Raw genomic sequence first — 20,165 nt, 5'->3', positions numbered from 1 at the left:
TATATATATATATATATATATATATATATATATGTTTTTGTTTTTTTGTTTTTTTCAGGACATAACTCGCACACACATTGCTTAGCTGGCACTGTTCTGCTAACAAAACACAAAGCTGAAGAGTCATAATTTTTATTAGCAGTGACAGCACACTATGCTGTTTACAGCAATGTTAAGCTGTTGGAGGTAGCAAAGGTTAAATAACCTTTGACTGTTACTGTTAAATAGATTTAAAAGCAAAACTCAAGGCACATACTTGTGTTCTTCCTTTAAAAGGCATTACTCACCTGCGTCTATAATTATTATTTGAGAGTATGGTATTGGAATTATACCAGTATTGGGAGTGAACTTTCAAGCCTGATCTGCTTGTACCTTTTGGAAAGCTTCCCTGACCTGTGGAAGGTTTATGTGCAAGCCTCCCACACGTCAGGGTAGCTTTCCAATAAATTCTCTGAAACAAATTAGAGTTTAATGATGCAAACTGGGGCCATTTTCAGGCCGTTTGGTAAATGGCAACCTGTCCTTCAGTAAGTATCTCTTTAGTAACAAAAAAATTGCATTTCAATGTTGGAAACATGTGGCAAGCTGGTTTGATTTGCAAACTGCTACAGCAAAAGGCAAAACTAGTCATGTATATCCCAGACTGGAATTACAATTGGTAGCATGGAAACTATGTAGAGTAGCATAAAAATGATGATTAATAGCTTTCAATAAATACAAAGATATTTTTGTAATTAATGAATTCCTAAAAATTGTGCAGGCCCAGCTAAAGGCATACATTTTAGCACATATTTGACCACAAAGCAACATTTCCTTTAATGTTATTGCCTTCTACCTGACCAAGATTAGGTGGAAGTTGCCAGTTAAACAATGAGAGAGAATCTGCATAACTTGTACTGGAGATGAGAATGATCTAAATGATCTGAAGGAGACTCATATGCACAATTATGTAACGTATATGATAAAAAACAAACATATGTTACACTAATATTTGCAATGGTATTCATAGGACATACACTGTGTACAGTAACAAAATTGCCAAGACCAACATAAGCGTAATTTACACGGTACAGCCCCTTAGCATATACAACATTTAACATTAAGCTTTGTTTCTCATTAACTTGACAATAGTGTATTTGATATGGTGACATGGAGATTAGCTTTATATGCAGAAGCTCACATGGATGCTTATAAAATCAGTGAAATGCATTGCTGATTTGCTTTGGAAAGTCATTATGATTAAAAAAAACGTTTTTCACAATGGCTGGCTATTTATATCAACTGTACCATGCATTTCACACAATAGATGGCCAACAAGGAAAAAGGCACTCTCATCTTTTCACAAGACAAACTGTCAACATTAGAGATTAATTGCCTTTTACATTAGTCTGTCAGCACCAAGTGCAGCTGTGTAAACAATCCACAATAACATGAGCTACAGCTCCTTCACTTAGAATTTAATCCAGGTGGAGACTAAGACCAAGATGTATTTATGTTAGTAAAATTTATTTCACTATTGTACACTGATTTGGGAGCCTAAACTGTTGAAGAAATGTTAGTAAAAGTCTGCAGCCTGAATATATGGAACATGTGTATAACATCTGAAGGCAACATAGTTGATTGTGCTATGAAATGGCACTATGTACCTGGAGTATACATAATACTGGCCCCCTTTAAATTCCTAATTTGAGTCTCCTTCAGTTCTTCTTTGCTTTTTTATTATGTAAATTTCTTAACCCAGTGGAATAAAGATCCTAAAAGACCATCAGGATGCAGACTACAAGGATTCTGATGACTAAGCTAATATAAAATAATGTAATGTAGAAATATTAAAAGCACAGAATAACTGATTACAGAATCTCACCATGCCATCCTAATTAGTGCTTTCTAATCCTGATCCCTGAGGCACACTGGCACCTGACTCCAGGACGCTTAACTGGGCTGAAGTGAAACAGAACCTACAGCAGATGCCAGCAAGCCTCTGCAGGTAATGTTTTACACATCTTAGATTCACTAAAAATACATTATCACTTCTTCAGAGTTGCCAATTAAACAATAACATCAGTGAGAATCTGCATAACTTGTACTGGAGATGAGAATGATCTAAATCAAATGGCAAAAGCTTGTGCATGTTTCCATTCAAAGTCTCCTGTTACTACACCTGTTCGGCTTACAGTCATCTCTGCGTGTGCATATACTGTACATATCAAGTTTCTCATGCAGGAATGCTAGCTGACGGCATTTTCCGAACAATTCTGACCTTCAAGGCAAAAACCCTGTACTCCCTGGAAAAGAGCAACACAGTAGAAAGGTCAGGCTGAAACATCTGCTCTAATCCATTTTTAGTGCAAACAACACTTAATGCTACCTGAGCAGCTCATAATGTATCAGTAAAGAGGCTCCTTATCAACTACAAAAGGTAATATTATGAATGTATTTATTTGCAACTGGGAAAGCCTTAACAGATGGCCATATTATTCAAGTAGTCAACATTATTCATTTCATAGTGCATTTAGTTCATGATTTAATGATGCTTTTATTTAATTTAGCCCCTTTCACCTTTCATAAAGTATTAGAACAAAAACAAATAAATGAGAAATAGTTGAAAATATTACTGGATTGATGGATGTAGGAAGAAGGTCTGAAAATAAAAAATATCTTCCTGTATTATTCACAGAATGCAGGAAAGTAGCAATTTACTCAAAAATAAGTTAGAAGAGTAAAAGTTTGGGACTGAAACCATGCAGAGAAGCAAAGTCTTAGGTTTCTGTTATAAAATAAAATAAATAAATAAATATAGCCAGTGTTCCTGAGAGGACATTGCTACTGGGTCCTGAGTTTAGTGAACAACAAATCTGTGTTTGTAAAATTGTTTTTGTGATCATTTCTTGGCCACCATTGCATTGTAACAGCACTGAGCATGTCTGACAAAAAAGAGCAGCAAAGAGCCCCACTTAAGCTTAAACTGACCAGTGAGCTCTTAAATATAGAGACTCCTTTGTGTCTCACGGATCTGTCACTAGATATAATGCACACAATGAATAACCCTCTTACCTGACACGGTTGCTGCAAAACTTTGTGAACTGCGGCTGATTGAGGTATATAAGCCGGGCATCTTCTTGGTCAGCCAGTGACGTCTTCTCTGGTGTGTCCTCTGTCTTTTCATATCCTGCATCAGGCAAGAAAGGAGGTTTTAGTCTAAAGATCAAATAAAACATCAAAAGAACCTTTGAGTCTTTGAGTTGTCCAGTGTGAATAACACCAAAGAAGACCTTGGTAGGAGAGGAGGAGCCACAGTAAGGGGAAGTCTATGGAGACTTTAGATGCGTTACTGCTTCAGATGGCAACATGCCTTATATTACCTTATTGTTTATATAGTGATTTCGTAGATGATACTAAATACCATGATAATTCTACTCTTGAATTATTTGCAACATTTCCTATCCATCTATTGTCTGAAAGAGTGGGTGTGAATAAACCAAGTGTCAACTGTCACTGAATTGGTTATGAAGCAGACAATGAATTAAGAGTGAAATTCCCAGAACATTCTCCTAAACGTTGGAGCAATAATTTGACAGCAGTAAAAAGTTTATAACATCAAAGAAGTGGGAAGAGGATTTAGAAGATATTACATAGAGTTGCCAAGCTAATTTCTTGTAATCTCAACAGCAAAGGTTCGCAATAGGAAATCATCATATCATATGAACGATGTGACTTTTATATCGATGAAGAATGAATAACACTGTTAACTCCCCTGAAGGGGATGCATATGTATTATATAAATAAAGTAATAAAAACTCTATCTAAAAAGATAAACAAGAACACTGCCCATCTATTTTGTGCAGCCAAATAAGACAAGTAGTGAAAGACTGGGAATGTCAGTGTTTAAGTCATGGTCACCCAAAGGCATTGTGAAACACCATGGAGAGGATGTCGTCTGTCTCAATGATCATTCCTTTCCTCTACAGGAAGTTTGAGCACAGACCACCCACTCATTAAACCAGTAGATTAAAGAAAAGTATGTGAAAGTAGATATTTGTGTTCTAATTACTGAAAACATGTTCATAAAGTCTACATTTCAATGACTAATTTATAGTCAGGGGGCTGTTTTGTTGCTGGATATGTGTGATGTCCAGTGTGACATACTGCTGCAGACACTGCACAGTTCATATGTGAGAAGATGAGCTGATGCAGCCTGATGATTTGAAACAACACGCAAGTGCCTTTATCAATGTATAGTTAAACTATTTTACTGAAAATTGGTTTTGTGGCTAAAGTTTCAAAAATACTTTGTTTTAATCCTGTAGAGAAAAATATTGATGTTATTGTTTTCACTCACCAACACATTCTTTCTTCCAAATACAGCAATTTTAAAACATGGAGCAACTATTCTGTCCTCTTGTTGATTGGATAAAACATTTTTTCTATACCTAAAATCACAAGGCGCTGGTCTGCTCCCAGCCTCCCACTGAGGTCAACAAAGTGGGCTGCAAGGACAACACTACTAAGGCACAACGGGGGCTGCATGTGGGTTGCAGAGATGCTCATGAGGGTAGGTTGAAGCAATTTCTTTATTGGCAAGGAGCCAATCCAAAACTGGCAAGGGTCTCACTTTGTAAGCAAGGCTAACACAAGATGAGCAGGCTCTGTTCTGCAGGCTGCAGGTGCATCATAAAAACTACTACTTGGTGCAGAACACGATGGTCTATGAAATTTATAAAAAGCAAGCTCAGTATGAACTCGCGAGGTCTGATACTTATTTTTAAAGGTATTATTTTTAAAGCAAAACAAATTGTTGCCATGTTACAACCAAAAACTTTACTGTAGTTCTTTAGGAACTTAATGTGATACACAAAGACAAAGCACAGCATAACTGTGAAGGTGAAAGAAAATGTCCTTGTTTACTAAATGTTTTAAAGACAAAAAAACAAAAGTAATAAATATATTTTCTTTTCAACCCCGTTTATTCCAACAGTCCTAAATTAAAATCCAGTGCCTCCTATAACCTATTAAGGTTTTACTCAGTGTAAATCCAGATGTGTTAGAAAACACTGGTGATGAAATAGCATTGCGAAGCTTGGAATATAGCAAAGAGGTTCAGGGATAAATATGGGGAGGAGGGGATTTAAATCAAGTTAAGTTATGAAACTATATTCCAAGCTTTGAGAATCTCAAAAAGTCCAGTTCACACCATCTCTTATGCAATAGAAAGAGTATAAAACATCTGCAAAGATACCAGGATATGGCTGGCTACCTAAACTGACAGGCCAAAAGGCCTGCAGTAACTCTGGAGGAGCTGCAGAGAAGCACAACTATGAAAATTATAAGACCTTAACCTAAACCTTGTCCTGAAGGAAAAAATGGAAGGAAGAAATTATTGTTAATAGACAATGACACAAGAAGTTGTGTTTGGAGTTTGCCACAAACCATGTGGGGCACAGCGACATGTGTAAGATGCTGTTGTGGTAAGATGAGATAGAAAATGAACTTTTCATCACCTTTTGCATACCTTCCCCAAGATGAAATAGCACATGGGGCAGCAAAATGTTACGGGAATACTTTCCACCAGGCAAAGGAAAGATGGAGAGTTTATGGGAAGACGCAATGGGTGAAATACTGAGAAATCCTGGAAGAAAAAAACATTAGTGGCTGCAAAAGACTAGAAACTGGTGTGAAGGTCTATCTTCAAATTACCATAATGTCAGAAAGACCCAGTCAAAGTTCAGGAACAAATCCATGACAACATTTCCAGTCAACTTCTATCCAGTCTGACTGAACTTAAATTATTTTGTAAAGACAAAAAGTTTAAATTTGTCTCCGTCAGTGAAAGATGATTCTACACAGTATTCACTCAGGAGAACTCAATAAATATCTGTGCTCTACGTTCAATATTTGGAATTGAAAAAAGTTTTATATTAATTGCATTTGTTTGTATACCAGTAAAATATATTAAACTGTGAGGTTATAATATAAACATTCAAGTCCTTCAGTAATTTAGGTCTCCATAGTTGCCATTATTTTCTTTCCACATGTGTGACTTATTAATAAAAATCAGCTAATTACCAGATTATGAAGAGCTTGGATCAATTGATGCGTAATATTTAAATGTGTTTTGTATGCTTCTTTATAGTCACAGTAGTTAAGTTGTAACTGAACTCCAACTTATGAGCACTAAACTGAAAGATAGCCTAGATCACACTAAAAACTGAAAAATATACATTCTGAGAAAAATTGTCATCTTTTTCCTTCAAGTGTTTGGAGTGATACCCAGAGCAGACCCAGGAAAGCATCACTGAAACTTTCAGGTACAGAGTGTATTCCCCAACTATAAAATTACCAGTTGATTCTGATCACATGCTACTTGTTTTGTTGGAAAATATGGGTTGACGTTAAATAATAGCTTTTACGACGACAAAAATAGCAAGCAGGAAAGAAAGTCATGCGAGTGCGGAAAAATGGCTTCAACGACAACAAACTGCAGAGTGGTGAGATGCTGTAACCAGAGACACTAAATGATATGCCCTAGTTGTAACCCTAGCTTGCTCTGCAGTATTCCCTCCATGTCACGTCAAGGAAACAAGGTGGAAGACTGACACCGCCTTTAAAGTCAAGCTTTCCACTTTCACTGCTCCGTGCTTTCTTTCGCTTTCTCACCTTACCCTTTATTACTTTCCAACTCATGTTACGTAAACCCCAATTCTCAAATTCCAGTCCTTGTTATTTTAACAGTCTACTTAGCGTATACCAAGAAGTACCCAACAAATCTTATCTGGAAAGTTTCTCTACTCAGGATGTGTTCGATGGCTAAAAATAAACGACCTGTTGTAGTCATTTGGTCACCAGGGAAAACATTGGGTGGTTATCCCGACCTCGTTACACAAGATGTCAGATCAGGAAAGGTGGTTTATTGGATTAGTTTGGGGGGAGTAGGGGAGGTAGTGTCAGCACAGCAACAGCAGAGTCAAGTGCTGTGTCTTTGTCTTTTGCTCATTTAGGGACACACATTGTCCAAAGAGAACAGATTTCAAAAAACAAATCTGTTTTAATCCAAGGTAGCCTTTAATCTATAAAGCAAGAATTAACTGAAAAACAAATATTGTTTGTAACACTTGAGGACAGGAAAAGATAGCAACTATCACTGCAGCATGAAGCCATTGTGAAGAAGCAGGCCATGTGGCTGAGGATGTGATTGATGCTGCACCTCTGAATGAGCCTTCGCAGGAGGAGTAGGCCACTGGGGCAGGCCAGGTGCTGCAATGCACCAGTTGCTGGTTGTGCTCTTATTTAACTTAGCCTCCCCCCCTTTTAGCAGCTACGAAACAAGATGAGAACTCAATTTGAGTAAATCTGTTAAGTACGTATAAATATTTCATTGATCTCTATGAAACACTGACTTGTATTTGTATGTTACCATCAGCTACTTTGATCTTAATACTTTCATGTTCTAGATGGCACATATATAATAAACTGGACAGGAATTTAATAGGAATCAGATAGGAGGCATGAATTGCTTTACAATTTTAAAGGAAGTATGCCGTACTTTTCAGCTAACTGAAGGTAAAAAAAAAATGATAATAAATAACATTTTCTGGTGATTTTAAGTATTTCTTCTCAAAAGCATTTCTATGTTTCAAAATTAAAGCAAAGGAAGTCCAGAAATGCACACAATTATTAAAAATGTATATATTTTCTGCCACATGTCTGCTGCTCATTTGGGCTAAGAGACAGAGACATTAAGGGTTCCAGAAGGTAACAGAACAGCTGAACTGAACAAAACAAACTTGGAAGTAGGATTTAGAAATAGATATTTCTGGAAACCTTACAACAATAAGTTTGATACTACAAGTAATAATTTGTATCAGCAGGTCAAAGCTTTACAAAAGAAACTGATCAAAAAATTCTGATCTTGCCAAAATGACGTAATCCCAAAGTTGTAAAAGGGAGTTACAATAGAAAAATAAAGCGGACCAGCAAGAAAGTAGATATATAGGAAAGAAAAATATGATATCTACCTCTATCAGGTTGTTTTATGCCACCTATGTGCCTAAGACCCTCATCAGGTTTCATTTGCAGCAACTATTCTTACACATCTGATCCAATTTAAGGCTTTGAAATGAACACTTTAATTGAATTGGGAGGAGAAACAGGGTGGAAGTCGGAAAGTGGTCTAATACTGCAAATACTGATCTAACATTCAACATTAATCCAATAATTTAAATATCTGTGTAATTATTAATTTCATCATCAGCAAAAACTGATGATGACATGAAAGAGTTGATAGTTCCAATAAATTAAGTTTTCACAGAACCCTTTAAAAGAGCTTTTTTGAAATCTTCTCTGTTAAGTTCAAGTCCCCTGGTTCTACAACAGCCTGTGTAAAACATATTGAGGCCACTGCTATTAACGCCTTAGTGGAAGTTATGCTTTTTATCTCCAAAAGCTACGTTAACTCCAGTGTGCGTCATGACGTCAATCCCACTCACAATACTGAAAACAAGAAGGGAAACCAGACAAAAACTTCCTGTGAGCTTTATTATTATCATCCTGTACTATATTAAGCAAGTTAGAACTCCACAGACGCTCGACAAGGCTAAATAAAGCTCAGTTGGAGCAGCGCGGAGAGGTAGACAGCTCTGAAGGGAAAGCCTCTTGGGGAAGGATCAATGCCACTGAGAGTTGTAATATGTTTGGATGCAGGCCAGATGTCAGGATTATTGCTTGTGTCAGCCAAGATGCGGACTGGTGGAACAACAGTCACAAGAAAGGACATATTTTGGACAGGGCGCCCAGTGGGAAAAACTGTCCAGAAGACTTGACTGTGACATGCTGGTCTTCCCCCGTCAGTCTAGAAAGGCTGGGCGACTATTGTATGTAACAGAGAAAATGTCAAGCAAGACAAATTCCTATTAAAAAAAATAATTCTGTCCAATACAAAGATGCTTCATTTGTTTGATTATTATTACATATACTGTAGTTTATGCACACATTATTAGAATAGTTTTTCCCATCTATGATCATCTCTCATTCATAAGCTCTGGCCACAATTTCTTTCAAGGTTTACATGCAAATAAATAAACCAAATCTTTACATTTTTAAGCAGACTTGGTATGTTGCCTTGCCTTTATATTTTTTTTCTTCTCTTTTTTGTAGATCAAAGGTTTACAGTTAGTCGCATAAGTGCATCGCCAATCTTCCAAACATCAAGTCAAATATGGTAGAATATTTAAACAACACAAGTATGAAACTGTGAACTTTACAATAATGTGCATTGTTATAAATACCTTTCATTTTATTCCAGCAAAAATCTGAAGTTAGCCATAAAAACTTACAATTTTCAACAAAAACTGAATCTATCAGTAACCAAAGATCATACATTTTGTTTTATTCAAATTTAAAAATCAGTCAGCCTACTTGGATTTAATTATTTCATCAACAGTGTTGTCTCAAATATGTATTTGAACTTCAAAGGCAAGTTATTGTTTACTAGACTTTTCTTTTATTTCAAATGTACCAACACTAAACTGTGTAGGACACCATACTTGATGTCTTTGCATTCTGCTGTTTTAGTAAAATATCTCAATTGGTTTTTGTTTGTCAAATAACTACACAACCACTTATCTCTTAGGTTTGTAATTTTTAAAGTACGCAGTCAAGTACTACATTTAAAACTTAATTTTCCAAATAGGAGCAGCTACAAATTTCTCAGAATACAACACATCCTGTCCAGTTTCCCTCAGACGCAAAGCTAGAACCGATAAGCCTGAGAGGTCAGTAAAGTGTGATTCCAGTGACACTTTAGTGTGACTGGACAAAATCAGGCTCACTCAAAGCTCATTCAATACTAAAGGAAATGGGGTAGGAAGTAGGGAGATAGCAACACTTATCTAACACCAGGAAGTGAACAAAACTGCTGAAACAGTTGAGCTTAGCATTGTCATTGTTGAATGGCACATAAACAAAAGCTTCTTACCATCATTAAGAGTTCAAATTACCTCAGAAGTTATGTAATTTGTGATCTCTTAATGGGTTTGCAAAGTTGGCCTAATATAACCCATCCCTTTATATCTGTATAGCAGCACCAACTAAAGCTCTCTACATGATGCATTCAACCCAGATAAATATTTTAGTAGACAGAGCAGCCTATTCAAGGCTGCAGTCTATTCATAGCCACCAATCTCAAAGATAAAATCATCCTTTTCTTCTCTTTTCACTGTTTGTGAATGGAAGGAATGGCTGTTGGAGACTATAGGTACTGCCTCAATCTATGCTACATCCATAAGTCTCTTATCAGACCTCCATGCTGTAACCAGCACCCACAACAACAGGGCAGCTGCAGAATTAATCCCTCCGCCCTGTTTGGCTCCATCTGGCCCCTCATAGGCTCAGGCAGACTGTAACGGGACGGAAAGTCCGGGGACAACGCAGGCAGCTGGGTCTAGCTGTGACATCACAGGGATGGCCTGGCTGAGCTTAGTGAGGGATCTGCCGAGAGACAAGCCTTTCCACTCAGAGCGACTTTATGAATGATCAAACACAAGAGCATATGCTATACACTCTGCAGATCCCTGCAAACGCTTCGAATGCCAGTGACGTTGATATATTAGGCATCAAAACTGTTTCAAATGAGGGTCCTGAAGAATTTTTTGGGTTAAAACGGCTGCTTCCAGCATCCTAAATAAAATTGTGCTGAAATGCTGATATTATGAAAATCTTAGCATAGCTTGTTAGAATACTAATAAAGGCCAATTAGTACCTGGTATAAAACTAAAAAAAAACATTGTAGGAACCGAAGACCATTATGTGCTGTTAATGTTCAGCTATAAACAAAGACAACGATTTGATCTTAAAAAGAAAAAAAAAGCTATTCTGTTGGCACAGATTCATGAAAAGTTAATCAGGCCAAAGCTAATTAGACATATCTTCCCTGGATCAGAGATAACACATACACTGAAAATTGAAAAGAAACCCCACTCTAAAAATGTTTCTTTAAATATGTATAAACAAATTTATCATTAAGCACTATTAGAAAATACAGCACATTTATTATCTGCTTTTGTTTAAAATAGGGCGAAATGAATCAGCTTCAATAGCTATAAGTCAATTTCATATTTCTACGTTCTAAAGTACAATTAGAAAATGAAAATGAGGAATAATCACAGAAATAATTTAGGAAATACTTTCAATCAAAACAGACATAAGTTTTAAGGAATTTTCACTTCAAAACTAAAATTTAACGTTACATTGTTCTTTTGTTTAAAAGTGCTATAAACGAGATGCCAGAAAAAGAGCCCAAGCTGTAACTCAACATTTCCTCACCATGTCTTTTGCTGCAAACTGCCTGTCAGCAGGATGAATGAACATTTCCTTTTTGTAAAAAGAATAAATGTCCGAGTCAAAATATTTGTGAAAACTTAATTAAGCTAATAATGTCCTTTTAATATTGTTCTTCAAAAAGCTTTGAAAAGTGACTGCAGGCTCAACCTGACTAACAGACCAGCTAATACTCTTCATGTTACTCTACAAAAAGAAGAATGGAATGAAGAGCTAAAGTTCAGCATAACAGTTACCAAACCTACTTTTATTTAAGTAAAATTGGAATTTATTTATGTTAATGCTAAGTTAAAACCTATTTGATCTTTTTTTTTGTTTATATGTATCAAAATTAAGACTAAATACATTTTAGATTTAGTAGTATAAATCAATTACTCTTTTGCATAGCAAGAAATAATAATTTTTTTAAAAAACAATTGCATCATGCATCAGAATGGTTGTTTTTACTAAACAACAGACCAAACCTGTTTTTATGTGACTATTGCAGGGTTAGGCTTTAAGCATGACAACCAGGATGTTGTTGTCTGACTGACCGGTTTAGTAGGATTCAAACCTGAAGACAAACACTATATCTGTTCACGCATGCTGCCTAAACAGAAGATAACTTGTGCAACCTGCCAAAGCTCAGACATCATGTGAAAGGGATGAATATACAACATATCTGCTTTTAAATTACAATTAAAATTATGATTTAAAAAAATGTTACTTGGCATTTACCAAAAACCAACAGAAAAATTGCATTTTATTCAAGAAAGACTGAGATGAAAAAAAGGATAACAGTGACAATCAGGCTAATTTCCATCAAATACCATCTATAGATAGCTGCAATAATGAAATGGGAGAAAAAAATTAATCCTGTCCAGTGTTTTAAATTATGTCAACTGTCCTGCTGTGTCGCATCTGATGGGACCATTTGCCAGAAACATCTGCAATCGTATTGCATGTCTGCAGAGAACATGCCCTTTTCTTAAGTACATTGAGGAAACATTTATGTGAACCTCATACTTGTCTAATTGATTCAGGCCTAAATCTTTAGAATAGGTCATCTGTTAATATTAGTTATGGCGCTTCTATTGCAGGAGCACAGACTCTCATGAAGACGATCACTTCATGTGCCATGAACATCACCATCTACAGAACATGACCTATATATGTCAAATATTGCAGGACTATAAATTAAAAGAAAATGTAGATTAGGCTACATTGCCTTAGATATCTGAACTGGTAAAAGATCCCTTACTCAGAACTATGAGCCAGTGTCACAAATGCACATAGATATAAGTGATAAGATATTAAAAAGAAAATTGCTTCTATACATGAATAGTTCACACTATCCATTTATAGATAGATAGTTTGAATCCAATTACAGTTTATGGTATAGAATCAACTATAATATCTATGTATAGATAATCCTATACATAGATGATATAGAATCAATCATTTATGTATTTGATTCTATACATGGATAGTAAGAGCTATCCATGTTTAGAAGAGGTCATATGACCTTGTTAAGCCAAAATCTAAATTAGACACAATCAGGCTCATAAAATCCACAAGCTCTGGGAGGATGGAGGAGCACAGGGAGGTGAAGGACAGCAGGAGTTTCATCTTACCCACCACTGATGGGGCTGCTTTCCTGTGGAGAGCCTGCCAACACTTCTTCATCCGACCTCATCATCCCACAGCCTCACTGGCAGTATTCTTGCGCATAACCTTATTGCATTTTCTTGCTGTGTCACAGAGACACACCCAGATCAGAAAAACAACTGGCGACTGCTAGGATTGTTTGGGAATGTCGAGTTTATCAAATTAATTCTAGTCATCTTTTATACACCATAAAATACTAGTTAATGACACATCTGGAGGTTTAAGCTTCCTTTCTGCCATCAATGTAGACATTATTTTGCAGGTGTTAATGGAAAGAAGATTTGATCTGCGAATCACTGAATTTATGTTGCGAGATTGCAAGATTCCAGAGATTCAAGTTGTTATCGCAGAGTCCATCAGGTGACAATTGTTTTGAACCACAGAGCGTCCCATATTAGACATCTTTTAAGTAGTTTAAGTCACACAGATGGCAGATGGAAAATGTGCCCCATCCATTAAACAAATCATAACACTTGAGAGGCATAAAGCTGAATTATATGTCCAAGTTCCAATATCCAGTTTTTGCACAACTCAGGCCTAGCAATACTAATTTCAACAAAATCCACTTTTTTCTTTTAAAATTGCAATATAAAAAAGCTTAGAAAATACAATTACTAATATTTCTCAATTTATAGACTGAAGCACCTGACCACCTGAGCTTGTCATAAAGTACAAAAAAGTACAAAAAAAAAAACTAGAGTTTGGTTGAAGTGGACTAAACAGGGCTGGTGTGAATACAGCCCTGTCAAACATCTTAACTAAAATGAAAATACACTTCACCAAGTGTCAGCGCCCAGACCAAAGATTATTGTTGTCAGCATGACCTGGTAGCACTTTGCACGGTGTGCTCACTGACTAGGAAAAGAAGAATCATTTTTGAGTTTCCAACTGGCTGATCAGTCAGGTCCAATCAAGATAAATCTGGTTTCTTGGATCAGGAAAGCATGCATCTATGCTGTTTTATGTTGAATTTTGCGTTGACAACAGTTATTGTTTTTCTCACTCATTTCTTATCAATCACCAAGACTTTCCCATCACTTTCCATGAGCTTTAGCATCTCCAAACCTAAAATCTGAGAGGACATCCAGGGCTGAAAATGTTAATGCAGCTGCCCAAACATTGGTGAGCGAATGCATAGCGCTCACCAAACATTGTATCTTTGGACCATTCAGATATAATCTCTACCCAAAACACTGATTTCAACCAAACACAAATATGCTACTTTATTGCTTTTATAAGAAAACACTAAAATATCTAACAGAGCAAATACAACTAAGAATGGTCATACGATGTTGTGCAAAGGTTTAACTGTACAAAATGATACACAATTAATTATTTACCTCGCTAGTATTTAATTATAATTCTATAGACTTACTTTTGGCTTTCACAACACAAGAAATTTACAAACTAGAAAACTGTGAAATTAGCAATCAGTAAGTTCAAAAAGGGCATTGTAGGAAATATTGGGATTAAAATAAACATTGGTAAAAACATACTGGTCTGGAGCTGCCTTTGCTTTCTCCACATTTTATAAACTGTAGCTCCTTTTTGTCTGTACTTGTACAATAGTTCTTATACCTAATGCTGCAGTTTGCAGTGCACAAAGAAGTCATTGAAGTGAGCGCAGTCGAGTGTCTGAAGAGTAACAAGGTTAGACTGGCTGCAGGTAACCGATGAAGGCAAGACGTTAAACAGAATGCAGAGAAGAGGAGACGTCCCAAGCCATGCACATAGAGAAGGAAACCCTGAGGGGACTTGATATATCACATTGGCAACTCAAGACGAGGGATTTAGTGGTGTGTTGGGCTTCTGTGCCACATTATTATCAGCCGGTGATCCGCAGGGCACACAGGTAGCTCTGGATCCCTTCAGAAGAGAGAAGTCTGTCTCCCTCCAGTCTCTCCCTTCATGCTGATACCACAATACAGACAGACTGAGACTTAGCTGGTGTTATTGAAATGCTACAGGGGGAACATCCCGCTTCACTTACACTTGGGAATAAAACTTTAAGACAGACAGGCAGGCAGAGAGAGAGGTACAGGGCTTAAAGAAACAGCAGATTATTTTGTGTCTCACAGAAAAAGAATGTTGACAGTAGAAACTAAGCAACAGCTTCCTGTCAGGACAGGTTTTACCAGCTTGTTCTCATCTTTAGAGTAAACTACACGAGGGGATTTTACCCATCTGCAGATAAGCATGCAAGCTAAGATGCCAAAGTAGATGCCTGTCCCTTTCTGCCTATCATTTTAACTGTTGGTGGCATTAGTCAGCGTCTCAGTCTAGACCAAGGAAGAAGTTATAAATCACCTTCAATTGTCCATGGAAATTTGTGTTCAAGAAATCAGAATCTAAAGGTGCCTGCCTTTCATTGCTGATTTACACATTAAATGTGCAGATCCCTTTGTGTGTCACATGTGTGCCAAGTTTGATAGGGTTATTTTGGCAACGCATTCCATCAGATTGGCAGAGATGCTCGATGTTTCCACCACACAGTAAAGAAGAGTGACACGGAGTGAAGTAACACGTGGAGGCCAAGACCGAGGAGTGTGCGCAGCATGCAGAGCTGACGGACGGGCCGCTGATGGATTAGGTGGTAAGCCTGGCAGAGGGTTGCCCTTGCTAGATGGATGTCTGCCCCGTGTGCTGGGGTGATTAAAATAAATAAAAAATAAAAAAACTGGTTGGGGAGTTTGGTCTGACTCTCATAAAAACACCAAAAATAATTATGTGACACTTATAGGCCTGTCACAATAGCAAATTTTGTTGGAAGATAAATTTCTGGAAATAATTATTGTGATAAATGATAATATTGTTTTGTTGAGATCATTTTCAAGGAATATATTGATATGGCACAATAATGTCAGAATGTCTTCTCAAACACCCATAAACTTTCATTTTTGTAAAGATCACATGACATTGGAACTGGAAAATATTTCAATAAATAAAATGAATTATGGTGTCTCTGTAAACAAAATGTTCGATTAAAAGGAATGTATCCAAAGGGAAGTTATCGAGCTCACTTTGATTTATCATATTAATAATTAAGACTTATACACTTGACTGTTCATTGAAATGGAAAAATCCAAAGCCAGGTGGCTGCTTCATAGCTTATCAAGCTCACAGATGGGAAAAGAGCTCACCTCTTTCCTCTTTGTAAAACTAAAAAGTAGTGTAAGCATGAAAGCAATAGCTGCTGCATAATTAATGTTTTTATTCTTGAGACTCCAACATCTACATTGTCAACAGTTTTACAGAAAATCTATATTTTGTATTAAATTATTTAAGATTCTACCAGCAAAGTGTTTTAAGACCAGCAATAGAATAGCAACAATCTGCGATGAGATGTTGGCACAAAGTAAGGATGCACCAATCAGAAATTTATTAAGGGCGGGCCAATCTATGGTTTCTGGAAAGCTTTGCCTAATGAAATTAGATTCATTAGCCCGAATCTAATTTCTCATCAAATACTTTAACATAAAAGGATACAAGAACAGCATTCAAAATATTCCTTTACAATTATCCTGTTATGAGCAATCAATTACTAATATTAGAAATTGAGAAAACAAAATGGAATAGAAAAGAAAAGAAATTGAGAAAGCACTACAGTATTACCTTATAGATAAATCACTGTAAAACAGGATTCTCCCACAACAGCCAGTGTAGTTTGTCCTCGTTATTTCAGAACAAGGACATGAGATTTTAGACTGACCTTAGCATTAGTTAGTGCACTACATTTTATGAAAAACCAAAGTTTGCGTTGATATTATAGATAGCACAATATATCCTCTGAGAATTCTCCTAAAATTCCATTAACTACTAAAATTACTCCGTCAGGTTAAAATGGAAAAAGTTTCCAGCAAATGGTCGGAGACCGGGATTCAAACCCAGAATAACAGTGATGATGAGTGAGTCAGTGAATCACCAAGCGCCCACAGTGCCCTCTTTAAAATTGATTGTTACATTCTTGGACGTCCTGCAACTTCCTTTTTAGCACCAATTTAAACAAAACAGGAAACTTTTGGCCTGATTCCCCCGATAACCGTAGCCACAACAAAGGCAATTGCAGCCTGGAAGAGCTCAGTGTGGCTTGGAAAAAATTTCTATTTTTTCCACCCCAAACAGCAGGTCATCACAGTGAACTGCTGTTTGAAAATTGTTCAATTTCGTGGTCATCTTCCAATTTCGCTGTCCATGTACAATGATGTTAACAGTTCTAAAGAAACTATTTCATCAGTTTCTTTCAGCGAGACCTACATTTTTTCTTTCAGAAAATTGTTTTTTTTTATGTTGTTCTGTAGCCATCTGTTGGGACAACAGTGACTCAAAGTTAAGAATATTTTGGGGAAAAGAAAAGAAGTCAAAGGGTATTTATTTAAATGATTTTCAAACCTCAAACACAGAAATAGACAGAGGTGAGAAAGCGCCACTTGATATGAGCCTGGCAATTGTCAAGCTGCAAACTGTTTCTCTTCTGAATTATCTGTTAATAGGCAGGTGAACAGACTTCAACACCAATATCAAATACTACCGGCAGCTAGTTCTACAACAAAGTCACTACATAGCAATTCACTGTTAATCACATGTTTTTAGGTTCATCCACAACATTTTAGGAAGTAAATAAGCAAACAGAAAACCCTCAGTGAATTAGTTTCATTTAACTTCTACAGGGCGAGTTCTACAGTTGCTTTGCAGCCAAATAATATAGTAGACAGCCATAATTCAGAATGGGGAATTAGCCAGTCTATAAATCAAACTTGGGCTTCATCAAATCACATCAGCACAGACTCTACATTTGGTGCAAAGAAAAACAAATTCCAGGAAGGGTCATAAATCACAAGGTATAATATTGATCACTGCAGATATATTCAGCCCCTGTCCTAAGAGGTCTGAGGTCAGCGCCTGCATCAAATAAGGAATGTGAAGGGTCGAAGCCTTCAAAACTGACTGCACCTGCACCCTGTGGTGAACATGGATGTGCTGAGCTATACGATAAGCTCCTGAACAAAGAGATGCACCCAAAAACTCAAATCTTCTGAGCAACTTTCACAGACAAAAGATAAACAAATTTTCTCGTAATTATAAAATCTTGAAGAGTTGATGTTGTACTTCACTTGCAAACATAAGAACTGTAGTGGAAACCTACTGATAAATCCCAACTGAATGTATTTTTCATTCGAACCATACATCTGGAGAAACCATAAGAAGTCCTGTTTAAAGTTTGTCATATAGTGAACAGGGTGAGTGTGTGGGTGAAGGTACTCTGGTCAAATGACACCATATGTGCAAAAACGCTATGAATGGTGGAAGACAAACATAGCACAAACAATCCGCCGTGACACTTTGAGGAGATAGCATTGTGCTGTGGGTCAAGAAAGCTGGTCATAGTTGATGGAAAGATTGATGGCGCGAAAGCCAGAGCAGTCTAAGAGGAAAGTGTTTTGTAAAAGATTTGACTCTGGAAGGAGGTTCACCTTCCAGCAGCAACATACAGGCTGCACATTCATCCAGCTTCCTGATCTGCAAAATAAAAATAGCTTTTGTCCCAAAGTCTTGGTTTAGCATGCAAGCATTTTACTGAGTCAAATGAAAAGTGGTCCACTGACAACACATTTAACCAATAGTCACCATTATGTTGCTTTTATTTATTCAATTCCGGTTTTAATATCGCTTCCTCTATTTATAAAATGGATATGCTTTCTCGTTACTATTTTTGGTATTTAGGTTATTTTCTCAAGAGGATCCCAAGGCTCCATGTTTACATATGTGACCAGTTACTAATTTAGATTGCTGCCTGTATGTAATAAAGGCCTAACCCTCCAGTAATGTTCACTGACCGTCTCCATTAAATCTGACTAGTTTTAAAAGGAAGAATGAATAAAAATCTTGATCGCTAGATGGAACAAACTATTCTGAAAGCAATGTAGTTGCCTTTTAGTTTACAAATATGCACTAAAATATCTCAATCTGTCATAACAATCCATTAAAAATAATTTATAAGTGAAAAAGTTACATTAGTATGGACAAATCTTACAAAATGTCAAGAGTCAAAAACCATTTATTTAAAGAATGTTTTTTACTTTCATTTTTGGATTTGTTTTGACACATTCAGGCTTCCAGATATTTGCCTGGAAGCCTGAATGTGAAACTTATAAAGTCCTGACGCCAGTTTGCACAGCTTTAACTAAGAAGTTTCTACACTTCCTTCCCCTCAGCTTATACCAGACGGCCTTCTTGCAGCTACATGAAATAAATATTCATAAACTGCTACATATGCTCTCCAGTGGCTTCTCGAAGATATAAAGCTGATTACAACTGCATCCACATACCCTCCGCTCGAGTGCGAAGATCGGACATTGTTCTCTGGACGGGCGGCATCTCTCCAAGCACACCCGAGCGACGGCACCTGTCAAGCGGCCGAAGCTCGTGAGCTCTGCACCCTGCGGCGGCGGCTGGTGTGGCTGCTGCTCGACCGTCAAGGAATGTCGAAACCCCGTCTGAAATGCAGCGGAGGAGCCTCTCTCATGCGGACTGCACTTTCTGTGCGCTAACGAGAGAGGCGGGCGAATTGAAAGCAGCCTCCGTTGAATTTCGCCGTAGCTGAAGGGGACATGGTTAAGCAGCCCAGCGGTTCACAAGCCCTCCAGCATCCCGGTGTCACACGGCCGGAATTAATAAACCGCTACACGCCTTCATTTCCTGGGGAGTGGACGCGGACTTCACCCAAACTGAAGCGAGGGAAGACGGTGCCGCTTCACAATATGGACCGTACCACATGAGCTCACCGCGGGGGGGGAGATAGAGGAGGTCGAACCAAAATAACTGCCAGTTCTCTACGTCTATTAGTTCAATAATCCAGTTAATCAATGAATATAAAATATATTCGGATTTGATTAATCATTATGGCTCATAAAGTTTGACGTAAAAATGTTTTTTTTTCTTTAAAAGGCTGCCGGTCGGAGTGAAGACCTCCCCCCTCTGCACTAGATGTTGTTTACAAAAGGGGAGTTGGCGCGTCACTGATTATTAATTTAGTCGTTTTATTGGGAATAAAGCCGGAAATAAAATTGATTGATGGATTTACATCGCACCAATGGTAAAGACTGTAGACCAAGCCTTGAAGTAAATCTGAAGGCATTAAAAATAATAGTTTTTTTTTACTTGTTATTATTATTTTACTCACTGTTTTC

At 37.2% G+C, this 20,165-nt stretch overlaps 1 protein-coding gene across 7 annotated transcripts in view; it reads right to left on the bottom strand.

The window, feature by feature from the left end:
* atp8a1 (ATPase phospholipid transporting 8A1) overlaps positions 1–19,714 on the bottom strand; it is a 99,992-nt gene extending 80,278 nt beyond the window's left edge. For all 7 annotated transcript variants that reach the window (XR_008605992.1, XM_055030391.1, XM_055030393.1 and 4 more), the window contains exons 1-2: positions 19,305–19,714; positions 3,055–3,169 (exon numbers count right to left, since the gene is read on the bottom strand). Coding sequence is in view for 6 of the 7 variants with exons in the window: in XM_055030391.1 (XP_054886366.1) it covers positions 3,055–3,169; positions 19,305–19,353 (164 nt within the window). In the remaining variant the exon portion in view is untranslated. The remainder of the gene's footprint in view (positions 1–3,054; positions 3,170–19,304) is intronic.
* Positions 19,715–20,165: the final 451 nt, after the last annotated feature.

This window comes from Poeciliopsis prolifica, unplaced genomic scaffold (assembly GCF_027474105.1).
Source record: "Poeciliopsis prolifica strain line A6 unplaced genomic scaffold, Auburn_PproV2 SCAFFOLD006, whole genome shotgun sequence".
Classification (NCBI taxonomy): domain Eukaryota; kingdom Metazoa; phylum Chordata; class Actinopteri; order Cyprinodontiformes; family Poeciliidae; genus Poeciliopsis; species Poeciliopsis prolifica.
Note: the sequence above shows the minus strand (reverse complement) of the source record. Positions and strands in the feature narration are given on the sequence as shown.